The sequence below is a fragment of the Orcinus orca genome, chromosome 18 (genome assembly GCF_937001465.1).
Source record: "Orcinus orca chromosome 18, mOrcOrc1.1, whole genome shotgun sequence".
Lineage (NCBI taxonomy): Eukaryota > Metazoa > Chordata > Mammalia > Artiodactyla > Delphinidae > Orcinus > Orcinus orca.
The window spans coordinates 11,533,747-11,556,624 of NC_064576.1; the positions used below are offsets into that span (position 1 = coordinate 11,533,747).

The 22,878-nt window shown below is 41.0% G+C and overlaps 1 protein-coding gene across 33 annotated transcripts in view; it reads left to right on the forward strand.

Annotated features, from left to right (window-relative positions):
• DOCK9 (dedicator of cytokinesis 9) overlaps nucleotides 1-22,878 on the forward strand; it is a 352,709-nt gene that overhangs the window by 296,860 nt on the left and 32,971 nt on the right. For 18 of the 33 annotated variants that reach the window (XR_007473128.1, XR_007473129.1, XM_049701162.1 and 15 more), the window contains 9 exons: nucleotides 979-1,045; nucleotides 2,424-2,471; nucleotides 5,076-5,212; nucleotides 12,890-13,005; nucleotides 18,575-18,712; nucleotides 18,830-19,012; nucleotides 20,249-20,362; nucleotides 20,482-20,697; nucleotides 22,177-22,234. Coding sequence is in view for 28 of the 33 variants with exons in the window: in XM_049701162.1 (XP_049557119.1) it covers nucleotides 979-1,045; nucleotides 2,424-2,471; nucleotides 5,076-5,212; nucleotides 12,890-13,005; nucleotides 18,575-18,712; nucleotides 18,830-19,012; nucleotides 20,249-20,362; nucleotides 20,482-20,697; nucleotides 22,177-22,234 (1,077 nt within the window). In the remaining 5 variants the exon portion in view is untranslated. Of the gene's footprint in view, nucleotides 1-978; nucleotides 1,046-2,423; nucleotides 2,472-5,075; nucleotides 5,213-5,745; nucleotides 5,790-8,203; nucleotides 8,370-12,889; nucleotides 13,006-18,574; nucleotides 18,713-18,829; nucleotides 19,013-20,248; nucleotides 20,363-20,481; nucleotides 20,698-22,176; nucleotides 22,235-22,878 lie in introns of those variants that run through there. The other 15 variants (XM_049701150.1, XM_049701156.1, XM_049701161.1 and 12 more) reach the window with 7 other exon arrangements.

A 22,878-nucleotide genomic window follows, 5' to 3' on the forward strand; every position in this document is an offset into this window, starting at 1 on the left:
GCAAAAATGTTTAACGATCACTCACTAACACTCTTTGTGCAATGTCGAATGGTTAAGAGTCATACACAGAGAATGCTTCCTGTAAGTGAATTTGTAGGATTTGCCTTAACTAAAGATGTGCCCAGTTGCTCTTGATAAAGAGCAGGTGTGGTTCTTAACCACTGGTACATTGTACCATCGTGCTAGGAAATAGGAACTCTCATACACTGTTATTTGGAGGGCTATTTGACAATATATGTCAAATTTTAAATGTGCACACTATTAACATGGCTAGTTCACTTCTAAGCATTTCTCCTTTAGATGTAGTTGGACGAGTGTGCAAGGACTCATGTAAAAAGGATTTTTACCGAAGCATGATTTATAATAGCAAAGAATTGGGGGGAAGAGCAAGTAAATGTCTGTCACTAGGGGAACTGGTTAACTCAGTTGTAGTACATCCATGGAGAGGACTGTTATGCAGCTTGGAAAAGACTGAGATAGATCCAGGCTTAATTGCTGAATTAAAACTCAAAGGGCAAAACAGTGCCTGTAGGATACATGCTTCCACTGCAGTGTGTGTGTGTGTGTGTGTGTGTGTGTGTGTGTTTGTGTGTGTGTGTGTGTGTGTGTGTGTGTGTGTTGGGAAGGGGTTACTTACGTACATGTAAGAATTTTCAACAGATTCTCTACTGGGGAGGGATTCTGTAGTGGGTAATTTTCTAGTCCATTTAAGAGCACATTATGTATAAGTTAAATAGGTACCATGCAGGGCTAGATGATGCGTGCTGAAATTAAAGTTCAAATATAGCTTCTTCATACTGACTAAGCCTGTTGTGCATGTTACCCATTATAATAGATTAGTCACTGTGGTTTATCCTTTGATCAACCATAAAAGGGGGCCGAGGAAAGTTTGGAGGCCTACACTCTGAGGTCTCTTCCCATCTTATAATGTACGAAATAGGCATTATAATTCTAATCAAATAAATGTTTACTTTCCAGATGCTTTGTTTACATATTGGAACAAGGCCTCAACATCTGAACTTATGGATTTTTTTACAATATTGGAGTGAGTAGTTTCGTCTTTGCTCGTTGACTCTTGATTTTTCCTGGCTAGCTAAGAGGTGTGAAGAATACAGTGCACCGACAGTGGAACCAGGAATGCAGTATATATTCACATCCACACTTATCCTTAAGCTCTTTCTCCTGGACCTAATCCCAACACCCACTCTCAGGGGCTCATGACGCAGTGGACAGCGACAGCCTTAAACGATTAGATATGTGATTATTGTAGATGAGAGGTTACTACTTGGGCGTATAAGCCATTTTAATAAAATAACACAACATTTATTAGCTGAATTCGGTGGGTGATACTCAGAAACGGAGACATAAAAATCGCTACAATTAAAAAATATGTAAAAGTGAAATCTTAAATACAGTCTATATTATTTTATTACTTTAGTTTAAGTTTCTGTTTTCCTTTAAGCTTTTTACTTCCAGAAACACGAATCTACAATCCCTTATCCAAAACTAGTGGGGCCAGATGAGTTTTCAAATCCAGAATTTTTTGGATTTTTGAAAAATTTACATAGAGAGTATATTCCGCAGCACCCCACAGTCAAGCACATGATTGTTTCTGCAGTAAGAAGTTATTTCTGTGTACTATGATTGTTCACAGTAGTAGGTTAAATCATGACCAGGTAGCTTTACCTCTGTTAGTTGGGGTCATGATTTGCTGCCAAATGTGTTTGCACGAATTTGGGGCAAACCCATGGTGTTCAGAGCTTTGTGCATTTTGGAATCACGGTCTTGGTCCCCAAATTCATGGTCACTTCCTCTGCTGAGTTAAAGGTGGGAGTTGTCACATGTGAGACAAGATTCTAGTAAGTTCAGAAGAACTTACTAGACGTTGTTTTAACTGACTCTTATTAAATATATGATTTTTTTTAAAAAAAATCAATGTTGTAAATAAAATACAGTAAAATAAAACAAAAAAATACATACTTGATGTCTGTAAGGAACCAGTCCATTTACTTGAATGAAAAAAGAAAGCTCCTTACATAGGCTGAATGAGAACGGTATAAGCAACTTGGAACAGTGCATGTGGTTTCCACCATGCCTTCTAAGGCAGATGTGGAGTAAATATCCACACCCAGAGTCAACAGTCAATCCTTTCGGTCCTGGGCCTTTCTTCTGTGTTGCTCAAACCAGCCACCATGGCACTGATAGCAGCACAATATGCGGCCTCCCTTGCGTTTGATCATTTTCTCTGGGTTTAGAGGGACCTTCCAGAGAATTTCTGAAAACCAGAAGTAAGGGGCTAGTGGTAGATGTAAGAGCTTATTGAACATGTTACTGTAAATGGGTTTAAACAAAGCCATGTGTCAAAAATAATTTTATCTCCAATGACTTTATCGCTCCCTAATAATCTTTCATTCTCTCCGCAGAGTCTGCTTGCACCAGTTCCAGTACATGGGGAAGCGATACATCGCCAGGTACTGTGGGAGTTTTAGTTTGAAGTGTTGTGTCATTCTCTGTGTTGCTTGGATCCAGAAGCGTGGGAACTGTCGTCTGTGGGGATTGGCGGTTGTAATTCTCATAAACCGCCATGAAGACAGTGGCAGATCTTTGGATTGCTGCCATGAAATCTGGTGGCATCTTTCGCCTATGTTCCTACGTTCCTTCTGTCTTGTTCTGTCTCAGGCATACCTCCTGGAAAGATTTTCCTCCGTGGCCTGTTGCTGCACTTCTCCACTTCCTTCCAAATCCTCCCTCGTGCTCTGTTCCTTCTGTCTCCTCTTTCTCTTCTCCCAGTTCCTCTGGCTGTGTCTTCCCTCTCTTTCTTTTTTTCCTTCCTCAATGATCTCTCTTTCCCTTTTTCGCTTTCAAAGGTCCTTTTTTTTACCATTCCACCTCCCAACTTACAAAGAGAGTAATTTCTCATCTGACCACTTTCCTCCTTAATGAAAGAATGTTTTCAGTCCATCTCAAATTTGTTTGGACTGCCACAAAAACCATCTCTAAAATTGAGCCTTTTCTCCTCTTTTTCTGAATAAGCTGTCTGTGCCCTCTGTTGCTATCTGACCAGAACTCTCTGTTGAGTATCATAGACCCTCACTGCCCTGTCCCAGCCATCCTCTCGCTTCCGCGCTGAGTTTGAGGAGAGCTGGACGCTCACTGCTGATGGGCAGCCACGCAGCTCCTTCTCTGGAGGCTTTCCTCGGACTGCCTCTTGTCGTTAGCGAGTTCTTACTCCTTCCCTGTTGCCATTCAGTGTGCCTGTATTTGTTTTCTTCCGTTGCTGTGTATCCTGTGATAATGTATTCATGGAGTCTTGGTCTAAGCATCCTATTTTTCTATTGTTATTGTTGCTAAAATTTAATTATAAGTAAACATATTTATGTTTTAAGAAAAACTTTAAAATTTAGTTGTCATTGAGGTTTTTCTCTTATCTATAATTCTGCTTTACGACAATGAAATAGGAAATAGATTTTTAAGACTTTCTATTTGAGTGTCAAGATTTCGCTCTTTATGCTAACATTGTTTTTTTCTTGAGATATTTGAGAAAGTTTCAGAATTCTGTTTATGTCAAATAAAAGTATGTTTTATTTTAAAAAGCAAATTTAGAGAGACTATATTATGCCTTCTTCCTATTAATACTTTCTATTTTTAATTGAAATGTGGTGGCACTTAACGTTCTCTAATCTTAACTCTTATTTTTTATCGTAACAGTAATTTTTGCATTTGAGTTTTTTGGGTACTAAATGCAAATATATACAATGTGTCCTTATACAATAACTTCATTCTTTTTGACTTTGTCCCATGAAGATGGGCAAACAGTATATTTGGAACAGAAAGACACTGTGCTGGGGGAGCTTCACACCCTCTCATGGTGTCACCCACCTCACAAGATGGCATTTGGAAAATGTTGTGCAAATAGAATAAAAAGCCTCAGAGCTGAACACGGTGAATGTGAAAAGCTGAAGATTTCTGCCCCAACAGACTATTTTGGAATTGGATTTTGTGAAGCAGTTAACTTATTTTTTCTATGTCTCTAAATTTAATTTTTTTAAAGAAAAATCTTCTGACTTCTTAAGCACCCTGTATATATTTGCATGTAAAAGTATGCTTCCTTGGACTGTCTTAAAAATAAATGGGCATAGATAGGTGGGGTGGAGGATGGTGTTACTTCATAATGTGCACAGTGGAAAGACGTGCCCTGTTTTATAGAAAATTGCCATGGTCTCTGCTGCACATGGAAGAGATCCTGAGTGATGATTTAAACGTTGTCAGTGTTTGCCCTCCGTGGTGGTCCAGTTCTGTGAACACTGCGCCTTCTCATTGTGTCACTTTGAAATCACCCAGCAGCATGTTGCCCGATGATATTCCATGCATGTCCTGTTCTACTCCACACAATAACACAGTGAGGGAGACGGTTGGCTACGGGACGGGGGACAGGTGTCATTCCAGCACTGGTCTCATTTTTCATCTGCTCTGGTGATGGTACACAGTAGGAAGTTAGCTGTTTGATTGCTAATCCAGATCACTTTTCTATTTTCTTCACTTGACTGCTGACAAGTCTAACAAAGGTTGTGGCTCTTCTCCTCCTTTCCTGGGTAAGAATAAAGGTGTTAAACCGCCTCATATAATCCTTCCCATTGCATGTTTGTTCTCTGTTTCTTCCCATGTATTATTTTAACTAAAAAAATTTTTTTTTGCTGTTTAATAACATATATAATCCAAAAAGATTCGTGGTGTTTTGGCTGTTGTCCAAATGCTGGTCATTAGCACCACATTGGACTGATGCTCACCTTTTTAAAAAGTAGCATCTCTAAATGACTTTCCAAAGCCGAAAAGGTCTCTGCTTTGGCCTGGTTTTTGCTCCTTCGTCTTCAGATGCTTTGCTGTGAACTCTGCCAAGTGCTGCTGCCTGTGTGTGTCTTTGGCTCCTCTGGCCCCAAACAGGCTCCTCTGTGCTTAGTCTGTGCGTGGCCAGTCTCCTTCGTGCTGTGTCCTGGCCTCACTAACTAATGCTCCCCATCTCGCTGCAGTGTAACAAATCTAACTTTTGCTTCTATCCCATTTCACTCATGTTGCAGGAACCAGGAGGGGTTGGGACCCATAGTTCATGATCGAAAATCTCAGACATTGCCTGTTTCCCGTAACAGAACAGGAATGATGCATGCCAGATTGCAGCAGCTGGGCAGCCTGGATAACTCTCTCACTTTTAACCACAGTAAGTCCCATGACACACCATCGTAACAGCCAGCCATCCCATGTGACAGTTCAGAGGGGAGAGCCCCTGGCCACACCACACCACATCACCAAATCGACTTTTCTTCCAGCTCAGAGCAGTAGGATGAAGAGCTCGTGGCGCAGTTCCCTTCCTCGGAGGAGAATGACATAATGTGGGACGCGGTCAACTACAGCACTAGACCTGAAAGCCTAGACCCTTTGCCCCACGCCATCTGCTTGGTGTTTTTAAAACAAAATCTGGCCTGATAGCCAGACATTCTCTGATACTTTTAATTTAGTATTTTGATTTGTTGCCAGTGGCCAACTTATCATCAGTTTTCCCCCTGTGACTCCCAAGAACATCTGGGGCAAGTTCCTGACCCCATGCGTGTAATTGATCAAGCGTCCACATTCTGACATTCTAGCCCTGAATGTATGTTAATCGTTAAACTGCTGTGAAACCGTAAAGCCCGTGAATCAATGTGTGAGGGTGTGGAAAAGCCAATAACAAAGTGACTTTTTCTGTGTTTTCAGTGTGAGAAAGATATCAAGTGTGCTTGGAATTTCTGTAGACAATGGTAAGATTTAATCAGGTTGAAGTCTGCTTATGAGGCCGCTTCACTTGCAAACCGAGACTTCTTGTTCATCTCGCCTTCCTAACTTTGGGGCTTCCTAACTTCACAGTAGAGACTTTGCCAAAACATGGGAGCATATCTTTAATTTAATTTTATCAATTGCCAGAGGGGGTGTAGCATCATGTGCTGTTTCTAGAAATCTAAGTGTTTAGTCTTCTTAAGGGTTTCTTGAAGCAGAAAACCTAAAAGATATCAACCATGTAGCACTTTATAAACTAATGTCATCATTTCTGTCAGTGGTGTGTTCTCTAAATTGTCCCATCTTTGCTCCAAGCATGACATAGCTAGTTACTGTTGTATCTGGACAATTATTTGTACTCATTGCAAGCAATGTCTTTAATTCATGGTTAGTAATATCTTCTCATCATTTCTAATCATAAGAATTCATTCCATTCACTGTGATTTTCATACCTCTTTCTTAGTACAGGCTAAGAGTATAGACAATATATTCCTGACACCTTAAACTGAAAATAGTTCAAAGTAAAAATGCTGAGGAATCAAAATATGGCACCTTCCCACTCTTCCACCCCCAAGAAAGTTAAATGTAGTGGGTACAGTCTCTCTTTATAAAATTCAAGGCTTAATTTAAATCAATATTATGTCAGTCTGCCACACACTGAATTGGTAGGCTTCAAATGCTAGTTCTGGGTTCTATACTTAGCTGTGGAATGTGCGTTAGTGACACATCTAAGGCTACAGAACTTGACTTTTCAACATCTTGTCTGTTAGGGCTATTTTAGCTCTGCAGACAAAGGGTTTAAACAGACAAAACAAGGAGTTTCATTATTTTTAGTTTTCATTTCCTATTTAGCAAAGAGAAATCAAATTCCCACTTTTTGCAAGACTTGCTACATTGCCTTTGCCCAGATAATTTATAATACAGGGACTATCAGTACCTCACTATCAGTTGAAATAAATGCTGAAACTTTAAAGCACTGTAAAAAAAAAAAATCATAAGCAGACCAAGGCCCCGCCTCCAAAAATAATCATGTAGGAAACAGAGAAAACAAACAAAAATAAACTGAATGATCAACACATGAATAAATAACCTTAATCCACCAAGTTATGCAGCAACCCCTCCCTCTGCAAATGGATTTCACGGTGGTGGTTTGAATTGGAGGAGAGAGACAGCTGGCTGTGTTCTACTGCCAAAAACCCTATTGTTAACATGGTTGATTTCCATTCTCTCTTCCTGCTACCCACAGAGAACCTTGTCCTTCCTGCCCCTCTCCTATTTCAACCCGAAGTTTTTCTTTAGTCCGTTTTCAGTGACACCATTCTCGATCAAAGTTTCTCCTTTTGCCTTCCCAGTCAAGACTGTGTAGCTGATTATTTTAGCCTTTTAATGTGTGCCCACAATTCCTGCTTTCCCCGAATAGCTTCTGGTGTCCCATAGTCCTTGCATCTCCACCCTGAACTCAGTCTTCACTTACATCTCTAATTGTGATTCTGTATTTGGGAGGCTTCAGCCTCTACCACCATTAGCTTTTTGAGTTCCAAATCATCAACTCGGCCAAAAGCCATAGAGAAGGGAGTGTATACTGTATGTATACATGTGTATGTGTGTGAACTCATACATACATGAGTTTTTACATCTTCACCTAGATACTGTATGGGGAATTTGTAGCCACGTATGTCTCTTTAAGAAAATTCCTATTTAACGAATACAGTACCTTCTATTGGGCCAACCAGTATGACAGAGATCCAATATGTGAGAGACTTGCTGGGATGCCAGAGTCTAAAATGAATTTACTTTGGAAAAGAATGAAAATAGGAAGAGTCCCCTATACACCTGCATTTTTCATTTCCTTTCTCTGAGTAGGAAAGACTTTGTCAGATCTTAGCGTGACCAGCAGGGGGCAGCAGAGGACTGCGAGGAACTTAAGCCGATGCAGGCCAAGCCGCACTGTCTCCGTCGCCTATTAACAGTAGGACACGGGAAAAGACACCACACGCAGCACGCGTGTAACGCTAGCGGGCACTTACCCTTACTCTTGGATTTTTATAGGAAATAATGAAAATTTCACTGTGGCCAGTGGTCTTAACTATTTTAAAAACACTCAAAGGGTAGGAGTTTGTTGTTTGGGTCATTGCCCAGGCTTATAAAAAGTAAATGTTTACAACATTAAGGCATTGACCTGTTTACTGCAACATGTACTCATTGTGTATCAGTAGAAAAGACTTGTGCCAGAGGACAAATTGAGAGTGATAGGCGCTCGGAGTATACTTTGTATGTTTTATATAAACTGAGTGATGAGGGGAAAACTAAGTGAAACGTGTTTGCAAATAAGTGATTCATTTGCAAAAAAATATAAAATAACAGTTTGTATTTACTTTAATGTTATGTATTGTTCTAGGAATATGTTAAATTCACTTGCATGATAATCCGTATTTCCCATTGGTGTGATGGGAGAGAAGCCAGCCGAGAGGTAGAAACCCTTGAAGAAAACCTGTATTTCATATAATTCAGTATAAGAGACAATTTAAGATCACTGGATTAAGTTGCAGAGAATTAGCTCTCAGGTGAATATGGGGAAGCATTTTCTAACTGGACTACCTATTAGCTAGTATAGGTACTGGCAGCTGGAGATGTGAAAACAGAGACTTGATGAGGACCCATTGGGGATACTGTCCAGGTCATTTAAGCATCATATGAGGAGTTAGACGAGATGGCTTGTTCAGACCCCATCTAATTCTGATATTCTTTGATATCTATGAATCTCAAGTAAGAAACTGAATATAGATGATAATTAAATTCCTTTATTTTAGATAATATTGAATCAATATAAAAAATGCAGGGGAGGCATATAGTCTCTGAAGTAAAATCAATATTTCTCAGAAGTTCTTAAGCATGGGTGATATATCTTTTAAAATAGGTGAAATGGGCTTGGATGCTTTAAATGTCTGTACTCAAGATAGTAAATAAAATGTCTATAAAGCCACATTTTCTTGATTTGGAGATAGATTTTTGCCCCTTTGCTAGCATTTCTGAAGTCAGGATATATTTCACAGATTTAGCAGATCTTACCTTACAGATACATCCTGAATATTACATCTAACATGGTAGCCTGTCATCGATTGGTGCTTCTTGCCATTGATAGGGTTTCAGAGTTGAGAAAACCTGACACAATGCCCATTTAAAGTCGGTCATTCTTTATATTTTTAGTATCCTTAAAGAGGACTTTAAATTAAAAGGTATGATATGCTTAAACCAAGTGTTGTCACAGTTTGGGGTCTGTATCCCATACCATTTTCAGATACAGCTAAGTATCTGATTGTCTAAGTGACAATCACTTATACAAGGTAATCTGAGACTAGAAAGCAGGTAGTATAACCATTTCCTCAAGTATAAACTCTGAGATTATAGACTAGTTTCACAAATCATTTTGAACCTATTTGTTTCTTTGGTGGTTAATCAGAGGGCAGACAGCAAATCACATGATGTTTTGCCTTGGAATGTCATTCCTTATTCCGTTCTCCACTTCTTGCCCATCTGTGGGGAAAAACTTTTTAGCAATAAAAATGAGATGGAGATCAATAATAGATTGTGTAGTGGTGGATCCATCTGATACTTTGCATAAATACGTGCAGTTAGTAAAAGCCGTAGACCGTGAGTTAATATATCTAGTTAATATATCTAATATATCTAGTTAATATATCTTTCTTTTAGCAAGAAGATCCCTAGCTGTTCAATATTTATATTTTTTTCATAAAATGTATTGTTTTTCTGGATTCATATTATGGGCCAGAGAAAAAAATTAAAAATAAAAACAAGAATTCTGGTTTCATAAAGAGTGAAGGCAGCTTTCAAGAAGGAAGTGCCTCTTGTGAGAATATGTATCTGACTTACTCTTCTAGCCCAAATGTCCTCTGACTTTTGGAAAAGGCGAGTGGCAGTGGATCAGGCTTCTGCCTTTCTGACCACATCACCTCTGATGTGGCGCTGGGGACAGAGGGGTAGTTTACAGATGTCCTCAGCATTACTAAACCGAGCTTTTCAGGAAGCAGGACTTCATAAAACGGAGTAAAGTTAGGTAAGTCTAACCATAGCAGATGACATTAGGGGGAAAAAAATCTCTTCCTCGTCCTTTGAGTATTTGAAAGGTTTGGGGATTTGAGAATAAATCACTTACCTGAGTAACAGCAGAATGAAAATTGTGTAATTGTGAGCAGTGGATCCTAAGGTCTCTAAAGCACCCCCTGAGGTGCCTGCTGGACATTGCGCATCAGGGAAGTCCTTCCCTCCCTGACCTGCCTCAGTGACCACGTCAGTGCCTGTGCCCCAAGGCACCACTACCCCCTAGTGGAAGTCAGTAGGGTTAACAGTACTTCTTACTGGCCTTGGTCAGAATCTGCTTAGTCAGCTTTAAAAAGTTGCTGACTGATGCTCTGAGAAATTACTGTGTCTCTTAAGACCGCTTCTTGGGTTTGCCGGCTCAGTTTCATTCTCCTGTGTTAGCCAGTAACAAGGTGACCATTGATTAGAGTCTTCCCTCATGCACAGCTTTGTTCCAGATCTTGAGACAGACTGTCCCCACAGGGGTATCAGTCAGTCTCTGTCACTCACACAACGTCCCATGCTGCCACTTATTTTTAGGGATGTTTAAGTAACACTGGTTCAGGAACCTGCTGATTTTTGAGACGAAACGTTTAAGGAAAAGCAAATTATAACCAATTGTGGCTAAAAGGACTGTTTCTTTTATTCTTATATGATTCGGACACAAGCAGACAGATTTCTGTATGAATTGACTCTTACTCTAAAGGAGATTAGATAGTGTAATGTAGCTTAGAGAAATTTTGTCAGTAATTAGCATGGCCCATTGATTATATATGTTTAAAAAATAGCACATTGACAAATTGCAATTCTTGAATTGTTCTAGACATTCAGCCAGGTATAAGTAAACTCTGTTGGAGTTCTTCAGTGTGTAGACCATCTCATCTATAATAATCACACTTGGATACACTTATCCAATAGGTTATCTAGAAAGAGAAAAGGATAGTTCTGTGCAGAGAATACAGTTAATCACCAAAGCAAGTGCCTTGTTACAGTTTAACCCAGATTATAAAACTTCATTTGGGATAAATGGCAGCCCTCAGTATAGGGTCCTTTTGACCTGTGTGATAATTTTGGTTGGTCTGATAAAAGGTGGTGGTTTTTTTGTTTGTTTTGTTTTTGTTTTTTGTTTTGGTTTTTTTTTTTTTTTTTTTTGGTCCTCTCTTGCCCTGGTTTGTGATCACTGTAACGATAATCATTAGTTTGTTTTCCTCTTTTGTTGGCTATCTCACCAAACAAACCTTACCAAATGAGGAAATACCTTGGCTTACAAAGGCAGTGCAGTGAATATTAGTACCAAAAAATGTCTGTCTTCCTTTCTGCTAGATTTCTTACCAAAAAAAACCCTAAATGCAAACCAGGAATATAAAGAAACAGAACTAGCACGGTGCCAAATGTGTTCCATAGCCTTACTAGGGACACGATGACTCTGTCACACTGTGAAAATAATGCAGGCCACTCAAAACCACCATTATAAAAGCAAAGCAAAGTTGGATGAAAGCACATAATAGTTTTGTTTTTTTTTTAATCATACTTTAAAAAGCAACTCGGTAGCTTTAGAAAAGCTTTTTGTAGTCTTTCAAAAATCATTCTCTATCTCTGACATTTATTAAAGTCAGAATAACATCATGCTAGTTACTTTATTTTATCTTAATAATAGAGATTATGGTACAGTGACCTGGATAAGGAATTGGGAGTGTAGTTTCTGGTTTTATCCCATTACTGGCCTCAAGAAAATTCTCTAGGCTTTCTGTACTTCATTTTCCTGATCTATGTACAAAATGTCCTCCTCTCTGGAGTATTAAGAAAATTACCTACATAGTAAGTGTTGATTTGTTTTGCTCCTTGGAGAAAGACATTACCTGACGTTTTATTATATTGCCATCTTTCTTTGTAATCTAGATCAGTACTGAAACACCTTTGCATCCCTTATATATATTTCTGCTAATGCATACCATTTCATAATTTAATCTCAAATTGTATGTCAAACTACATTTATATCAATACTAAATTGATTTTACAGCCACATACAGAAGATATCAGTTTGTATTTAAATTATGATTCTCAAGTCCTCTCCTTTTCTTAAACATTTCTTTCAGTCATAGTGGCTTTTGTGCTTTTTTATTAAATCAAGTAGAATACTGTTAGCAGTGCAGTCAACTCTTGGTTATCATTCATGATTCCAACTGATAAAACAGATCCTTACTTTATTGACTTGAGACTTACATAGCGTTCACTGTGTGCCAGGCACTATTCCAAGAGCTTCACAGCAATTAATGAATTTAATGCTCACCGCAACCCTTTGAGGTAGATACTGTTATTATCCCCATTCTACAGATGAGGAAACTGAGGTATAAAGAGGTCAAGTAACTTGCCCAGGGTCACACAGCTAGTAAGGGGACGAGCTTGATTCACTGACCAGCAGTCTGCCCCTCAGCTCATTTTCTTTCCCTGTGCTGTGCTGCAGCCTCTGTCTGTGTGGGGAGCTTCAGAGATCTCAGCCTCCTTCACTACCACACCATCTTAACAGCTCAGTCAGGTGGCGCAATTGAGTGACTCTGGTCCATGTACCAGTCCTAGCTCCCCTGTTTACCAACTGTGTGACTTAAGACAAGTTGTTTAGCCTTTGTGGGCCTCCATTTCCTTATCTGCAAAAAGGGTTTAATAATGTACACACTTCATAGGGCTATTGAGGGATTAAATAAGGTGATACATGTAAAGTTCATAGAATTATGGCTGGCACATAGCAAGTGCACAATAAATGTTTACTGCTATTACTTCCCTCCCAGAGCTGAAAAAGTCATACTTGAATGGAAACATTTTTAATACCTCCTTTTACCCACCCCGCCACCAAAAAAAAAAGGCAAACAGGGAGATAAGGCCCTGAAGGAAGCCTTCTGGAAATAATCAAAAGTTGACTGTGACTATACCGTCAGCCAGCCTTTCTTCTTCAGCCGCCGGCAGTAACCTTGTGTTATGATTCATGCAGGCTATGGCCACTCGGACGCAGATGTTCTCCACCAGTCGTTACTTGAAGCCAATATTGCTACTGAGGTGTGCCTGACAGCTCTGGACACCCTCTCTCTATTTACACTGGCATTTAAGGTTTGTATTGAACAGCTGTTCATGGTCAGAGCCTCACCTTTTAAATTCATTCTGTTTATTTAACTGAATCAGCAAGAACTTCTTATGTTGTATTTTTACTGCAGCAACTGTTTTTGCCCCTGTAAGGAAACCATTAATCCTTAAATTCCCTTAATGAAACCGTTCCACTGTTAATGACTTGAATTCCCTGAAATATAATACAGCTTAACTGGTCAGGGTGTGCCACCTGCTTGCAAAAGGTGGACACAGTCCCAGGAGGCGGTTGACGCTTGGCCAGATGAAAGCGTTTACCGGGGAAGGTGGCTTTGCTGAGCCCTCGAGAATGATAAATACAGGAACCTAATTGGGCATTTCTGCCTCTACTATCTTTAAACATATCCACATGTGGTAGCAATTAAAATTAGATGTTTATACGTAGAGGAGCAATACCTAAAAACATTCACCTTTTCAATTTTTTTTGGATCTGTTACTAAATTAAATGATAGAAACATTTCAAGTATAGAGAGTAAAAAGTGATCTTGGTCTTATTTTTAGGTTTTAGCAAGTAACATTTACGTAGGTAAAGATGGTCTCTTCAGCCACGTTCTTGTTTTTAGGAACCTAGCCCTTCCCGTTCTCACTCAATAACTACTTCCATTTCCAGAGAAGCTGAATTAGTGTTAATATGCTCTGAATATGGAATCAGTATGTTTACTTGCAAGGGTATTTGGGAAACATACCCAAAGTCAATCTGTGCTTTACTCATCTCCTCTTCTCATGAAGCACATTTCTTTATTAGAGTAAAAATAGTTACCTGATATCATGTTGCTTTATTATAATTTACCTTTGTTAGTAGCAGCCATGCTACTCACGTCCCCAGGAAATGTCATAACTAGGAACCCAGTCGAGAGCTGAGGGCATACAGACCCTTAGGATGAGTATGGGGACAGCAGTGTCATCTTACGTGGAGCCTTACTCTAGTGACCTTCAGTCATGGTCCCCAGGCTGGCAGCAGGTGCAGGCCCTGAAGCTTGTTAGAAATGCAGGTTCTCGGGCCCTGGCTGACTGAATCAAACTCTGGGAGTGATACGTGCACAGACAGTATGGCCTGAGAACCACTACTCTACTAGAACCATGTTTTGAACCTCTTTCTGTTTTCTTTTGGAGATTTTTAAGTAAATAGTCAGTGAAATTTGTAATGTGAGCATTTGCCCTGTACTATATCAGTGCTAACTGTGCACCCGTAAGTTCAAACCAGTAGTTGGGACAGTTGCTTCCACTCTCTCCCTGGGCCTCAGCATATAAATGAGCAGGAAACCCCGGGGCTGCACAGCAGGTGTGGTCTGGCGCCACGGGCAGATGAGGGCACCACGTGGCACAGGTGTGGTCTGGCAGCACTGTGAGAATAGTGGCAGTTTCCTTACTGCACAGCCTGCAGTTCATACTCAACCTCCTTTAAATTGCTTGCTTCATATTAAAGAAGAGTATTTGTCGAGGTTCCCGGATCTCCAGTGTCTGGCCACCAAATAGGTTCTGACTCAAGAGAGAGACAACATCTGATGGTCTCTGATTGAAGGCTGATTGTAAATTTGTTGGGTGAATGTCTTTGGGAAAATCACTTCATGTCTCCAGACCTAAGACTTCTCATTTGTAAGATTGAAAAAATAGGATCTGCCTCCCAGGCCTGTTGTAGCTTAAAGTGAGATGACCCTTAGAATGGACGAGCACTCTGCTGCTACAGACCAGGCTCCAGGACACTTGGGAGTAGCCATGTGTACAGAAACACCATGGGCTGCAGACCCCAGCTCCACCATTAGCCAGATGTTAAGCTTTGGGTGGGTCCGCTTGACATCTCTAAGCCCTGATTTCCTTACTTAGAACGTGGCAATTATTCCTACTGTATAATGAATTGACATGAAGTATCCAAAAACATCTATCCTGTGTCTGACACACAGTAGGAGCTCAAATGTTGACTCTAGTTTAGCAATAAGCGCTTTCCCTAGGCTCACGCCTTCCTGATCCTATGGTAAAGGGTCTGATTCCTGAGACGCACAGGGAAGATTGTGTTTTAGAGCTGAGGTGATCTCTATCAGAGTCTATATGCCTGTGTGCAGAAATCTTTGATGTTTAAAGCTCAGCGCATACACACACACACACAGACCCATTAAAAAATGGGAAGATGGGCAAATATTATGGCATTAAAGGATGTCATGCCAAGCTGTAGGCTTACCTGGCCTAGGTTCACAGGTCCAAGAGCCACTGGCACAGCAGCACTTGGATCTTCCTTTGCAAGTATTTACTCAGCTGAGGCATCAATTGGAGCATATCGGGAAAATTAAATTATTACATTGAGTTAGCTGACATAATTGCAGAAAAATCTTCTTCCACAAATGTTGCCTCATCGTTAGTGAGCCTCTTAATTGACCACATCTAATAAGTTGCCAAAGGCAATCAAGAAATCATGTTCTTAATGAGAGGAAATGTTTGAAAAGGTTTAAGCCCTGAACCCCAATTTATTGTTATATTAGCTTCCTGCCATTTATTGAGTGCCTTCTGTGTCTTCAGCGTCAGTCCTCACAACAGCCTGGCCCAGTAGATCTTCTTATCCCCCATTTTACAGATAAGGAGATTGAGGCTGAGATAGGTCAGGAAATTAGCCCAAGATCAGTGTGTGTGTGTGTGTGTGTGTGTAGGGGGAAGGAGCTAAGCTGGGTGAATATCAAGGTAGCTGAATGATCTCTCACACAGAAAAAAGAAAATTACCAAGCACTTACCAGATGCTGGTACTGTGTGGGCACTTTCACAGATATTGTTTAATACACGAAAGGTGTGTTTTGTAAACCAAGGTGATTACATGCAGAAAAACTTGGTTCTTCTCTGGCTATTTTAAAATGTCTATTAATACAGTCCTAAACCAAATCTGGCCTTTAAATAGTTGATGATATTTTTAATGTACTTACAAATTTAATCTGAAAATGTATTTTAAGTAATTCTCTGTAGTGCCTTCTCTTGATTTGAGGTGCTTGGTGAGAACCAGCAAGTACACGATGAGAAGGATCGCTGTGAACGACCGGGGTGGGGAGCACGTGGCTGATGGGGGTCAGCTAGGGAGCCTGGGGTCCAGTTTACACAACCATGAGCCTGGGGTTTAGGTCATCCTGGTGACTGGTGAGTCTCTGCGACAGAGAGAGTGCTACTCGAAGCTAGATTTTTAAAGTTATTCTATAAATCAGTGTGTAAATAAAAATCAAGCCATATCCCTAGGAAGGATGTAGCTGTCTTAAATAACGTGGTTCCAGATATCTCATTTTGGCACCTGAGGTTTAAGTTCGTTTTTCTCCTGTTCCTGGCTCTTTAGAGATTACTGATAATGTGTGTTCATTCTCTGAAAGCCCCATTTCCCTTAGGAGGCTGGTAACGACAGTCAAACTTGAATCCACATCAGGCAATTCCTGAGAATTATTTATAACCTATTCTCCACCTTATTGCTAGAAATAAGTCATGCCTTTCCCATTATTCTAACGTCTCATTTAATTTCATTTTAATCAATGAAATTCTCCCATCCTCAGTAAAAGTCTATAGGGAGACAGAGGTAGAAATGAGATACTCCATTGTTATCCAATGGTTATTTATGAGTGGAAAAGTGAAGGTGATTTTTGTTTTGCTTTTTTCCCTGCTCTGAGCCTTTCTGAATGTTCAGCGTTTTTAATGAGAAAGAGAGAGAGAGAGAGAGAGAAGAAAATTGATTGGAAAATAAGGAAGGCAGCTGGTAAACTGGGGTGTGTTCAGGACGAAAGGTCCCTTACCCCTTTAAATGAGGGGTTGTTTATATCTTTGTATGCATTTTTATTCCATTCTTCAAGCAAGTTTTGTGATCAGAACCCAAAGAAGACTAAATCCTGAAAATGGGAAGCAAAAACCTTGACCAGAGAGAGTGAAAGGAAGGAAAATTGAACTCCAATGGTAACAACTTGGAGACAGGCCAATTCAGACAGCAAGGCCAGAGGTCTTAGCGATTTTTGTATGAACCGTCTCTCCTGGATATCTCCAGCAAAGATGGCTGAGAAAATAAAAGCTCATATCCAGATTCATGCAAGCCTTAATCCAGCCATAATTAGGAAGGACTGTGACTCCTGGGAAAAGAACTGCTCAGAAACAGTAAACACTAAGCAGTTCCCCAAACACTGGAAACAACCTCTTTTTTTTTGGTTGGTGAACAGCTGCTCATGGTTGAGAATTACATCATATTCAGTTAATTAAGTCACATTTTCTGCTCCATTAAATTGCTTCTCTTTCACATGATGGAATTCAATACTGTACTTCAGTGTTTCATGATATAAAGATCACTGTGGATTCCAGGTGTCCTACCAGCTGTAAATACACCCGTGAATTACTGGACCTAAAAAAACTTATTCCTTAAGTAAAACTTTTTCTCCAACAATAAGACGAGATAAATCTTGAAACTGTTACTCCAGCCGTAATTTGCTGTGCAGCCGAACTATTTGGACATAAGTTGTCTCTGTTCCTTTGGCTAAACTGGAAGGTTGGTTTGAGGTACTGACCTCTGGACTTTTTTTTTCAGTGATAGTCATTTTTGCCTACTTGTGCAAAATGCACACATTCTCCCAAACACACCTTTGTCCTGACAGGCCTGTCTGTATTTGAAGATGCAGCTCTCTGGTGTCAAGCACATGTGGCTGCATGCTGGCCTTTAGTTGGGAGACACCTCTGTCCACTGTGCACGTGCAGCAATCATTGGGAGTTTTAGCCAACCAGGCTTTCACGGTGTTAAACCAGTGTGAATTTGCTGCTGGTGGGAGAAGACCTTGAAGAATGAGGAGAAGTAATTAACGGTGACCCTCTTGCCACTTAACTGAGCTAGATCAGAGGGGGCGTCAGACGATCCCTATACTTGACCTCAAGTCTTCCCAGTAACTATGCAAGCTTAGTTTTAGGGTCGCTGTTTCACAGATGAGAATGGCCAGGCTCAGTTTACCTGTGCAGATCTGTGCACATGAGAAATGGTGCCTGACCCAAAGCCTGTGCGTTTTCCCCCTTACCAGACTGCCTGGTGATTCATGGCTTCGCAGAGTGCCTGAGAGCCTGTGGGGGGGGAGAAAACCCAGCCCTCACTGCTAGAGGACCTGCTCCATACCCCTCACTTCAGTGCTTTTTTCCAGCCCATTGATTAGCTGACACCTGTAATGGCACTTCTCTGTTGGAATTAAGGTGTCGCAAACATGACCTCCGTATTAGTTGCTGGTGATAGTAAAAATAAGTAAATAAATAGAAGCCCAATCAGTACTGAGGCACAGTGGTCCTTTAAACCGTAGTACAGTTTGCTGGGAAGTTTTAAATTGGCCTCTCCCTTAGTAGAAAAAGTAAATTCTCCAAAGCATGAATTTATTGATAAGTTTGTTTGTACTACAAGAGACTTCTGTGCTTTCCTAGAGGATTCATGGGAAGTTTGTTTAAATTATAAGTTGTCTTAGCACCTGAAAAATGTAACCTTTGAGGCTGAAAGTTGTATGAAACCAATCAGCAGTGTCTGGCGTGTCTCACTGACCAAGCTGTCCTTGTGTGTTCTAAGAACCAGCTCCTGGCTGACCACGGACATAATCCCCTCATGAAAAAGGTTTTTGACGTCTACCTGTGTTTTCTTCAAAAACATCAGTCTGAAACGGCTTTAAAAAATGTCTTCACTGCCTTAAGGTCATTAATCTATAAGGTACGTTGTTTCACCAGGGAAGGTCATTCTTGATTCTCACCCATTCTCCTGTGTCTACCTGGAGCTGAATGGGGCACTTACCTCTCTGGGTTCATTTGCTTCCTCATGTCCATGTAGTTTCCCTCAACGTTCTATGAGCGGAGAGCGGACATGTGCGCAGCCCTGTGCTATGAGGTCCTGAAATGCTGCAACTCCAAGCTGAGCTCCATCAGGACTGAGGCCTCCCAGCTGCTGTACTTCCTGATGAGGAACAACTTCGACTACACTGGCAAGAAGTCCTTTGTCCGGACGCATCTGCAGGTGCGTGTGCTTTAGCTTTCCAGGTCAAGTGTGCTGTGTGGAATTATGTTTTAGCAGGAAAATTTTGAGTGTCACATCTACCAGGTTACCTCGGTGTAAGTATTGAATGATCTGGCCTCTAGACGGAAAATTCAAAAGTCACATTTACTGGTTTTATTTATTTCATCCTCCACATCGTAAGATTTGGGCCCAGGATGTGTTTCTATTGGTAAATTGACATTTAAATGTCGAATCAATGTTCGACTGACCGAAATTCTACTGAGTAAAGATTTATAGAACCTATGAGAGGATACCTCAGGACTCCAGGCTGAGAATGGATCAGGGAGTCAAGGCCTTAGATCGGGAGACCGTGGGGAAACCATGGTTAAGTTTAGGCCAGAGAGGATGCTGTCCTGGGTCAGGCATGGTGAGGTTAGAAGGGAGAGGAGATTGAGTTGACAGTACTTAGTGATTGATTATACCTGGGTGTGGTGAAGGTAAAGGATGGGAAGGGGGAATGGGGGGAGGGGCATGGTCCACGGTTTAGCTGAGTAACTGGGTAAAGGCAGTGCTATTTGTTTTTTGGGGTTTTTTTTGCGGTACGCGGGCCTCTCACTGCTGTGGCCCCACCCGCTGCGGAGCACAGGCTCCGGACGCGCAGGCTCAGCGGCCATGGCTCACGGGCGCAGCCGCTCCGCGGCATGTGGGATCTTCCCGGACCGGGGCACGAACCCGTGTCCCCTGCATCGGCAGGTGGACTCTCAACCACTGCACCACCAGGGAAGCCCAAGGCGGTGCTATTTATAGACCCCCAAAAAGACAGATTCCCCCACTGCATAGTTCATATGTACATGTTTTAATAATAAATGCAAAAGACAGTCCACTTACTGAATATTTAGTACATATAAATTCAAGCCAAAAACCAAAGAGGTAAATAATAAGGTCTTCCTTTTTATTAGAGAAAGTGATAGGTAAGTAACCATCCAAGTGATGTGGGCTTATCTGATTCTCATTCCTCTACACTCTCCTGATTAGCATTTTGATGTGCAACCGAGATGGAAGGGTAGCAAAATCACCTTCTAGAATAATTCTTGGAAGGGGGAAGATGACTCAGACATTGTTTCCCACACTGGAGTGATCCTTGTTCGCACCTTCCCCGTTGCCCCATCCCCGTGCACATCCTAACCAAAGCCAGGAGCTGAGCCTGGGGCGTCACTTGAAGGTGAAATGATTTGCTCACGTTTGTGTGTCCCTAAGGTCATTATTTCCGTCAGCCAACTGATAGCAGACGTTGTTGGCATTGGGGGAACCAGATTCCAGCAGTCCTTGTCTATCATCAACAACTGTGCCAACAGTGACAGGCTCATCAAGGTGGGTGGCCCGGTCTCGTTTTATGTTTTACCCCCAAAACTCCGCCTCATCATCTGATACGTATGCACACGGACAGAATGCAGCTGAAAGCCCCGTGTCCCCCTCCACCCTTGTTGCAGCACACCACCTTCTCCTCGGACGTGAAGGACCTGACCAAAAGGATCCGCACCGTTCTGATGGCCACGGCCCAGATGAAGGAGCATGAGAACGACCCCGAGATGCTGGTGGACCTCCAGTACAGCCTGGCCAAGTCCTACGCCAGCACCCCCGAGCTCCGGAAGACGTGGCTGGACAGCATGGCCCGGATCCATGTCAAAAACGGGGACCTGTCCGAGGTAGCCCCGCAAGCATGTCAATCCGGGCTTTTGAGAAAACAAATTGTGTCCCATTCACTGAAGGAAGCCAATTATGAGAAAAATTTCCCAGTAATTCAAAGAAGCCAGTTAAAAATATGTGATACTTTAAACAGTGCTGGGCTTGGGGTTCCTTCATGGTCATCTAAGCATTTTAACAATTTACAACATCGTAAGGGGATGTCTCCATCACAAAAGAGCATTGTTTGAAGGCTCTTAGAAAACATCCATGCTCACACAGGTGCCCGCTAGTTAGGTGCACTCAGTTTCTGCATCAAAACTCCTCTCTAGATCTAAAATTCAGCTATTTTATGATAAAATTAGATTTCCCTGTATCGAAGTCATGAATGACAGGGCATTGCTTTTTCCTGTTTTAGGTAGTCAGTTTCTGTCTGTAGTCGTGGCAGATGTCAGAGCTCCCTCATGGACAGAGCTGCACAGTTCAATAAGCGACAGCATGGCGGGGGCAGAGGGGGAGTGTGGGCTCCAAGGCAGACTGGATCCCAGATCCAACATTGACTAACTCGGTGACATTGAGCCAGTTCTTAACCCCTCTGTGTCTCTATGACATCATCTGTAAAATGGGGGAAATTAAGGGAAACAGTAGGCTGTAAGGCGGGAAGTATTCATGTTCCCATGAAAACTCTGCTCAGGGTTCATGCCTGAGGCATTTAGGTGTGATTAACAGTACCACCAAAGAAGTGTGCTTTTACTTGTAAACCTCTCTAACTGCTTAAATTAGTAAAATTGTGTTCTGTATCTGAAAATTTGATGTAACTATTTTTACCTATTGATTGAGTCCATTCTGTTTGACCATAAGTTTAATCTAAGATATACATTAGCCATAATGAAAATGAATTACATGCTGTTAGTAGTAGTAATTTTTTTTTATCATTCTGACAAGAACCAGGGCTCAGACATTGGAACCTTATGGTAGGTTCATTTCCAACAGCTATCTTTAATGTTTTGTAAACCATGGCAACTTGGTGAAAAGAATTTATTTTTATTTTTTCTTTTGTTTTAAGGTGTTTATAATGTTATCCATTTAACATAAAATAATATTTTCATTTAGAATTTTTGGAGAAAGTTATAACTTCATCTCTGAATCTAAGAATGCACATGCCTTTTCTTCAAATGATCCTCTTTTCCCTTTAAGAGAAATAATGCTGAAATTTTATAGTAAGAAAAAATGCTTTTTCAAGATCTTTTACATTTAAATTTAGTAATTTTAAATAGAAATAGGTCTTAGCAAATTTACCGTCGTTTGTCTCAATTCAAAGTTTAAAAATTTCAATTTATTTGAATTGTTCTACTTTTTTCAAAAGGTAAGATGTTGGCCATTAGAAACACTAGTTGATGCCTTGAGATCTAATATAAGTACATATAGTCATTAGATTTCTGTTTGTGAGCATTGTGCCATTCTTCATAATTGGTGATTCTGAAACGTGTCTTTTGTTTTAGGCAGCAATGTGCTATGTCCATGTCACAGCCCTGGTGGCAGAATATCTCACACGGAAAGGTAAGAAACGATTCCTGGGTTTTGTGAAATAAATATAAAATTGCACAAAGCAGCAAAGACAAGTGAGAGCCATTAAGAAAGATGTGGACGTGGGGGATTTCTGTGTGTGTGTGTATGTGTATGTGTACAGTATATTCATTGTTCTATTCACTGGTGTGACATTTGCTTGATGTGGTAGGCACCGCAGAAATGCAAAACAAAAGTAGGTGGCATTTTGTCATATAACCTCTTACTAATAACTCCATATTGCAAAAACTAGTTAATGAGCTTGGCATCTGGGAGTCCCTGACCAGCCAATCTCCAGCTGAAAAGATTTTATTTTCCCTTAAGATAGTTCCCACCGGAACTGTGTACCAATCAAAAGGCAGCTGTAACAGGAGGTGATCAGGCAGTATTTTCTGGAGCACAGCCCGGTCGGCTTTGCTGTGTGCGAAGGCAGCTTGCAGGCTGGAAACCTTGCCGCCCCATGGAAGGAGCTGGCAAGAGTGAGTGCCACCCACCTGTGTGCTAAGTGCTTGTTCCCACGTTAGCAGGCCGCGAGTTCTGTCACGGCTCCTCTGGTTAAACACCAGTTGCTCGTTTCCACTTCAAATTTGAGAACACGGGGCTTTTAGAAAGGCCAGTTGTGTTCATGTGTGTACTGG